This window comes from Terrapene carolina, unplaced genomic scaffold (genome assembly GCF_002925995.2).
Source record: "Terrapene carolina triunguis isolate 2854851 unplaced genomic scaffold, T_m_triunguis-2.0 Scaffold746, whole genome shotgun sequence".
NCBI lineage: Eukaryota > Metazoa > Chordata > Testudines > Emydidae > Terrapene > Terrapene triunguis.
Window position 1 is genome coordinate 1,482,453 of NW_020665097.1, and position 8,323 is coordinate 1,490,775.

Here is an 8,323-nt window from a genome sequence, read left to right on the forward strand (position 1 = left end):
CCCTCGCTCTGAGAGTGACCCTGGATCTCTGGCTGGGTCACAGCTCTCATCCCTTGCTCTCTCTCTTTCTCTTTAGTGGGACTCATACCCTGACGTGCTGGGGATGCAGTTCAGCTGGGATGGCTATATCAAGGAGGTGGGCTCTGCCTTCATTGGCTGCAGCCCTGAGTTTGAATTTGGCCTCTACACTTTGTGCTTCATTGCTCGGCCGGGGAAGATGTAAGTACTGTGCCTGTCCCTAGCGTCTGTCCCTTCCAAGTCAGAGAGACATGGTGGGTGAGATCATGTCTTGTGTTGGACCAACTCGGCTACAACAGTACTGCATACCTTGTGTGTCACTGAGCCTGCCCCACCGAGGGGAAGACGGTGGAGCCAGAAGCACCCACTTCCACTGCCCTGTGGTGGAAGGATATTCACCCAGGCTCCGCTCACCCCCTGGAATTCCAGGGCCAAGGTGGGCACACAGACCTGTCCCAGCATACCTGTTCTAGGTGACCTCTCGGTCTGACCTCCCTGCTGGGCTCCCAGTCAGAGCCTGGTTCTGGATAGAGTATGAGGTGAGGGGAATTAAGAGGAGGCTTGTCTTGGCCTAGGTGATGTGGGAGAGACATGAATCCAATTGCATTCTGGACTGAGCTCTGGGGTCAGCATGGCTACCCTCAGCGCTGCCTGGCATGGGCTCAGTCCCTGAGCATTGAGCTGCTCGTCTGCGAGAGGGGTGGAGTCAGGAGCAAGGCAGTGCTGAAATGTGGACTTTCCTCCTTCAGTTGCCGGCTGAGCTTGGGAGGCCATCAACTGGGCATTCAGACCTACACCTGGACCAAATCCACCTATGGCAACGACAGGAAGTATATAGCGACTGCCTACGTGACATCATCCTGATGCTGCCAACGATCCCAGCTGCGGGGAGGCACAGGGAGGGGGAAGGGTGGTGGTGACATCCTGGGAGCATGCAGCTGCGCCAGGAAACTTGGGCTCATAGAGGGGGCACAACTTGCAAGGTGCTGATCGCTCTCTTCTGCACCTGCCAGGCCTAGGCCCTGCCTCGGTGGGGTTAAATGATCTTGCTGCATATGCATTATGTTTGCATGGTGCTGAAGGAAGCTGGGGCCCTCTGAGACACCTGCACAAGGAAGGAAGGAAGGAAATGTGAACTGTCTGTAGCCCTGAAGAAGCTCCTGGTTCCCTTCCCAAGCATGTGTCCCTCGTCCAGCAGAAGAGGGATAAGAAGTGTTGAGTGTCTAATGGGACAGATGGGAATTAATGCAGACAAGTTAAATAAAAGATGCTTTGAAGGAGTTGGCCTGGCTTCCTTTGTGACATGGCGATTGTCTGGCTGCACAGACGCCTCTCCCTGCCCCTGGGATGTGGGGGTGCTAATTTCTTCAGCTAATTTCCATTGGCGACACAAGCTGAGGGTTGCTTTGGGATGGAGAAAGCTTCTCCTTCTCCACTGGCATCGTGGGCTGGGTTTGGCCCATGGGGATTGCCCAGAAAATTCAGTACATGGCCTGTGGAGTTCCACGAACATCTGGCCCATGGCCACAGCTCATCGATGGTGCTTGGCGTTGGCCTAACTGCTCACATTGAAGTCACTGGTAGAACTCCCCTTAACTGCAATGGCCTAGCCAGGGTAATGCTGGTTGCCTTTGGACCCTGCCCCGCCAAGTTCCTCTGTAATGCTGGAAGCTCTCCGGAGACCCTGGATTTACACTGGCGTACATGGGAGCAGAATCCTTCCATGGTCTCTATAGCCACTGGACTCCCCGACAAGATCTAAGGACCAGACAGTGGCCTTTAGCCCTTGGTCTGGATAGAGGGTGATGTGGATCCACCTAAGGGAGAAGGATCATGCCCTTTCCTTCCTGCCAGTCCGAGTGGAGACTCTGCCATTAGGACCCACTAGGCGGTGGGTACACCAGATCACTCATGGGGAACCGAGGGGCGGGAGGGGTTGCTGTCTGGACGCGGGCATTGCCTGAGTGCGGACTGCTCTGTGGCCATGAGGTGGCACTCACTGCACGTAAGGTTCTGCCAAAAGCCTGCCCTGAGCTAGGGTGGAAGCTGCCTGAGCCACTGCTCCCTGGCCATGTGCCCTATGCTCCCGAGAGTGCGAGGGGAGTCCGGCTCCTACGGACATTCACTCCTGGCCTCCTTGTGGGGGTGCCTGTCCAGGGCCCTGCTGGAGCCCAGTGCAATGGCAGATATAGTGAAGTGCAGTTGGGAGCAGGACAGAGATTCCTCCAAAACACACTGGCACCTCCCTGTATAAAAGGCAAGGGGCGTGGCAGGAGATGCATTTCCCTGCAAAGGGGCCTTGGAGGGGAGCTTGATCTGATAACAAAGGGAAAGAGTGTTGTATTAGCATACCCCACCAGTGGCCAGACCAGACCCCCAGAGATCAGAGAGCTGCATGCTGGGAGCCACTTGCTGGGCCTGCAGAACCCAAGCACTGTGTTTGAGCGCCATCTGCTGGCCCCAGATCCACTAACTTCTGGCCTCCATATCCACTAACTAACTAGTGGCAAACACACCTCTCATTTAGGGAACTCTCCTGTACTGCTGCATGTACACACAGTGCAGGACAGTCCCTGCCATAGAGCGCTCCCCATCAAAATGCACCAGAGGGGCCGGGATCACCCCATTTTACAGACGGAGAACAGAGGCCGACACTTTCTGTAACACATTACAGCCCCTTCCTGTCAGTCAGGCAGCACCAAGGGCAGCCAATGGGCAGCAGAGAATTCCTCTGGAGCTCCCTGCTAGCACAGACATCAGTACTGGCTCTGCTCCCTGCCCCTCTGACTCCCACAGGGGGTGTGGAGCTCTGCAACTGGGACAGGCTTAGGCTGAGGGAGCTGTAACTAGTTCCCTGCCCCCACCCTCCAAGCAGTGCTCTGACACAAGAAAGAATCTGGAGCATTGAGTGACTTGGCCCCTGCCCCCAGGTCAGACAGGGAGTCTGAGCAGAGATAGGACCAGAACCCTGTACCTCTGCCAGGTGTCTTCCCCACAACCCTGGCCTTCAGCTGAGCTCACATCTGCCCTTGGGTCTCCCTATGTGTGTTGCCTTCTCCATCTCTGTCTGCTGAGGCAGAACAGCCCTTAATTTGGAGTCTTACACATGGTTCATGCTGAACAAATACACAATCATGCCAATGACTCAGTATGTGATTGGCTACCAACCAATAATATCACCACTCATTACTTACTAGTTTCATAAGCAGACTAGGGAAATGTGGTATAGATGAAATTACTATAAGGTGAGTGCAAACCTGGTTGAAAGACCATACTCAAAGAATGGTTTGCTGTCAAACTGGGAGGGCGTCTCTAGTGGGGCCCTGCAGGGGTCAGTCCTGGGTCCAGTACTGTTCAATATTTTTATTAATGACTTGGAGTGGAGAGTATGCCTATAAAATGTTCAGATGACACCAACCTGGGAGGGATCGCAAGCACTTTGGAGGGCAGGATTAGAATTCAAAATGACGGACACTGCACCCCATATTCTTCACAGTGATATTATTATGATACAAGTATGGCATAATTACGATGTATTTTATGCAAGATAAGTCATGTGAAGCGTCTATGGAAAAGTTATGATTTGCTGAATATGATTATCCTGTTTATATGCATGTATCTTTTTTGTATCTGAAGTTATGAATATTGATTATGTATCTGTAGTTACACCTGGGTAACGCTTACTAGACAAGATGCTTTCAGTCTAGATAGTGGGTGGGGAAGGGCCTATTCATGGCAATGGGCCAGTAGGAAGAAACAATAGGCCTTAGGAGAAGCTTATCTCCCACCTGGGGAGCCTTCCTGACAACGCCACAGACAGCCTCTGAGTAATGGCTGCTATGACGCTACAAGGCCATGTGATGGACTCAATCTTGGGATGGCAGTATTTTTCCACAGAAAAAAATACTGGTCTGGGAACAAAGGGTTCCCACCATATGCAAAAGCTCTATAAAGTGGGGAGTGATATCATCTGGTGTTCACTCCCCACCCAAGACCTGGAAACACCTGAGGAACAAAAACTGAACTGGGGGAAGTGCTGAACCCAGGCTAAAGGGATTTCTAGCCTCTGAATGAAACACCTGGGGATTACAGCTGTAAACAAGTGCAGCTTTCCCCTTAAGAATCTGCAGCCTGCTTGTATCATCTCTTAGGGTGAGAATCTGCTAATTCATATCCAATCTATTTAGTATATTAAGCTTAGTTTGTGTTTTTTGTTTATTTGCTAGGTAATCTGCTTTGATCTGTTTGCTATCATTTCTATTCTCTTAAAATCTATCTGTTGGAGTTAATAAACTTGTTTTTGCTTTATCTAAACCAGTGAATTGGAGTGAAGTGTGTGGGAATCATAACTCAAGGGCAAAGGCTGTTGCATATTCCTCTCCACATTGAGGGAGGGGGCGAATTTTATGAGCTTATGCTGTACAGTTCCGTGTGCAACACAAGATGGTATAATTTTGGGTTTATACTCCAGAGGGGGTGCGTGCCTGGGGAACTGGGAGTTGTCTTAACTGTAGCCTTCCTATGCACGGGCTGGTCAGAGAGCCTGCATGTAACTGCATCTGGGTGTGTCCCTACCTGTATGTATGCTGGTGAAAGTGCAGGCTGGAGGGCTTTGCAGCTTGTCACAGCAATATAGTGTGTGAGAGAGCCCAGGCTAGTGGGTAAGGAGGCTCAGTGGTGCCCCAGTTCCAGGTGGAACCCCGGGGGGAACCTGTCACAATGACCTTGACAAATTGGAGAATTGTTCTAAAACCAAGAAGATGAAATTCAATAAAACAAGTGCAAAGACTTCAATTAGGAAGGAAAAATCAATACACAATCACAAAATGGGAATAACTGGCTAGGCGGTAGCACTGCTGAAAAGAATCTGGGGGTTCTAATGTATCACCAGTTATATATGGGCCAACAATGTGATGCAGTTGCAAAAAAGGCTAATATCATTCTGGGGTGTATTAATAGGAGTGTTGTATTTAAGACACAGAAGGTAACTGTCCTGCTCTACTCAGCACTGGTTAGGCCTCAGCTGGAGTACTATGTCCAGCATTGGCATGTCAGAAGATGGACCATTGGTCTGACCCAGTACGGCCGTTCTTATGTTCTTAAGTTCTTATGTACCCTTTAGAAAAGATGTGGACAAATGGAAGAAAGTCCAGAGGAGAGCAACAAAAATGATCAAAGGTTTAGAAAGCTGACCTGTGAGGAAAGGTTAAAAAACTTATCCTTGTTTAGCCTTGAGAGAAGAAGACTGAGGAGGGACCTGATGACAGTCTCCAAATATGTTAAGGGCCTTATAAAGAAGACAGTGATGAATTGTTCTCCATGTCCACTGAAGGTAGGACAAGAAGTAATGGGCTTAATCTGCAGCAAGGGAGGTTTAGATTAGATATTAGGAAAAACTTTCTAACTATAATGATAGTTATGCTCTTGGATAGGCTTCCAAGGGAGGTTGTACAATCCCCATTACTGGAGGTTTTTAAGAACGGGTTAGACAAACACCTGTCCATGGTGGTCTAGGTTTATTTGGGCCTACCTCAGCACAGGGGACTTGATGATGTCTCAAAGTGAAACCAGATATAGGGATAATTGAAACATGGTGGAATAGTAGTCATGACTGGAGCACAGGTATTTTGAAGGGTATGTGCTGTTCGGGAAAGACAGAAATAAAGGAGTAGCACACTGTATTAATGATGAGGTAGACCGTAAAGAAATTAGGAGTGATTGAATGGATAAAATGGAATCTGTTTTGGGGGAAGAAAGGTAACAGAGCCTCCATTGGGATAGTGCTTGGGGTCTGTTACAGACCCCCAGGATTCAATTTGGATATGGATAGAGACCTTTTTAGTATTTTTGATAAAATAGATACTATTGGGAATTGTGTGATTATGGGAGATTTTAATTTCCCAGATATAGATTGGAGGGCAAGTGCTATTTATAATGGTAAGGCCCAGATATTCCTGGATGTGATAGCTAAGAACATAAGAATGGCCGTACTGGGTCAGACCAAAGGTCCATCTAGCCCAGTATCCTGTCTACCGACAGTGGCCAATGCCAGGGGCCCCAGAGGGCACTGACAGATTTCTTCACCAAATAGTCACCAAACCAACAAGAGGTGATGCCATTTTAGACTTAGTATATGTTAATTAGCAAGGACCTCATAGAACTGGCTGTAGAGGAACCTTGGTTCGAGTGATCATGAGTTAATTCAGTTTAAGCTAAATGGACAGATTGTGACACTGGCAGACCAAGAGCCAGCTCATGCCAAGGCCCCCACATCTCACCTGAACATTGACAAATACACAGCTGGAACCAGTCTGGCTCACCTGTGTGTTAGTATTATTAAAATAGGTATTAAGATTATGAGAATGTGTTTGGACTTTATTGAACGCTTGTGAGTTGCTGCAGCATTAATCACTTATAACATCTGTATCCCATATTGTAAGCTAATATTTAAACCTTTATATTGTGAGCCTCTGTAACTGTAAATCAGCAGACAGGAGAGAGATGTTAACTAATGTAAAATGCTGGTCTCCAGCAGAAGGTGTTAAGTCCTCCCCAACAGGAAAAGGGCATCAACACCATGTGGACTATTGTGGGACATTGAAAAGGACAAAAGACATGGTGGGAGGGAACAAAAACCCCCAACAAGAAGGAACTGGATTTCTATGCTGCTTTGACTCTGGGAGGCAAGGTTTTCTAATCATAAGCAAGAGAACCCCAGCCTGGGTTAGCCCTAAAGGACACATTGGGCTTGCTTCTCATAGAAGCTTCTAATATCTTTTGAAATTTATGATTGCAACTTGTATGGGTATGTTTACCTGCTTTACCTTGTAAATAACTCTCATTTCCTTTTTGCTAATAATAAATCTTTAGATATTTTATTATACAAGCATTGTCTTTGGTGTGAGATCTAAGGTGTAAGTGACTGGTCCTTTGGGACTGGGAGTAACCTGAATATTGCTGTGATTCTTGGTGTAAGGGACGAGCTATCACAAAGGGATGCTCTCTTGAGTGGTGAGATAGATGGGAGTAATCAGGGAACTTTCTCTGACTCCATGTTAAGGCCGTTATAGTGCCTGAGGAGTTTACACTTAATGATTGGTTGATGAAATATAAGTACAGAACTCAACAAATCTGGGGTTTGTGCCCTTGTTCTTAATGTTCGGGACAACTGCAAGACAACTTGACACAGATAAACAAAAATAGGGCTGTAACTCAGGGGTTCTCAAAGTGGGGGTCAGGACCCCTCAGGGGGTCGCAAGGTTATTACATGGGAGGTCGCGAGCTGTCAGCCTCCACCCCAACCCCGCTTTGCCTCCAGCATTTATAATGGTGTTAAATATATAAACAAGTGTTTTTAATTTATAGGGGGGGGTCGCACTGAGAGGCTTGCTATGTGAAAGGGGTCATCACTACTAAAGTTTGAGAACCGCTGCTGTAACTAGAGTCCTTGATTTCAAAAGGTCAAACTTTAAACAAATTGAGGGAAGTAGTCAGGGAAGTGGACTGATGAACTCGAGGATCTGAATATGGAGGAGGCCTGGAATTACTTTTAGTCAAAGTTGTAGAAATTATCGGAAGCCTGCCTCTCAAGCAAGGGGAAAAAATGTGTAGGGAAGGGAAAAACATATTGGGGTGAGAAGAGAGGGATAGCTCTGTGGTTTGAGCATTGGCCTGCTAAACCCAGGGTTGTGAGTTCAATCCTTCAGGGGGCCATTTAGGGATGTGGGGCAAAAATCTGTCTGGGGGGGTTGGCCCTACTTTGAGCAGGGGGTTAGACTAGATGACCTTCTAAGGTCCCTGCCAACCCTGATCGTCTATGATTCTAAGGCTGCAGGCCAAGTAGGATGAACAAACATCTAAAACAGATGATTAAGAGCAAGCCTATAAGGAATGGAAAATGGGAGAGATCATCAAGGACAGCAACCTTCTGGGGGTCAGAAAGTGTAGGGGGAAAGTAAGAATTGCCAAAAGCCAAGCAGAGCTGGACCTTGGAAAGGAAGTTAAAACCCCCAGTAAAAGGTTCTTCAGCCATATAAATAAAAAGAAAACAAGGAAAGCAGAAGTGAGACCTCTAAGCACTGCAGGTAGGGTGGAGATTAAAGATTATGGCCCAATGCCTAAATGAATACTTTACCTCAATTTTGAATAAGGGTAATGAGGAGCTTAGGGGCAGTGGCAGGGTGGCTAATGGGAGCAAGATATGGAAGTAGAAATTACCATAAGCAAGGTGGAAGCCAAACTCAAACAGCTTAATGGGACTGTCGGGGACTTTTTAACCCAGACGGCAAGGTTCGTTGTCTGACCG

General features: G+C 47.7%; 1 protein-coding gene across 1 annotated transcript in view; it reads left to right on the top strand.

Annotated features, from left to right (window-relative positions):
- The window catches only part of ENDOU (endonuclease, poly(U) specific), a 14,622-nt gene extending 14,399 nt beyond the window's left edge, over positions 1–223 (top strand). The window contains exon 9 of the mRNA XM_026660295.1: positions 77–223. Within this exon, the coding sequence (XP_026516080.1) occupies positions 77–223 (147 nt within the window). The remainder of the gene's footprint in view (positions 1–76) is intronic.
- The last annotated feature ends 8,100 nt before the right edge of the window (positions 224–8,323 follow it).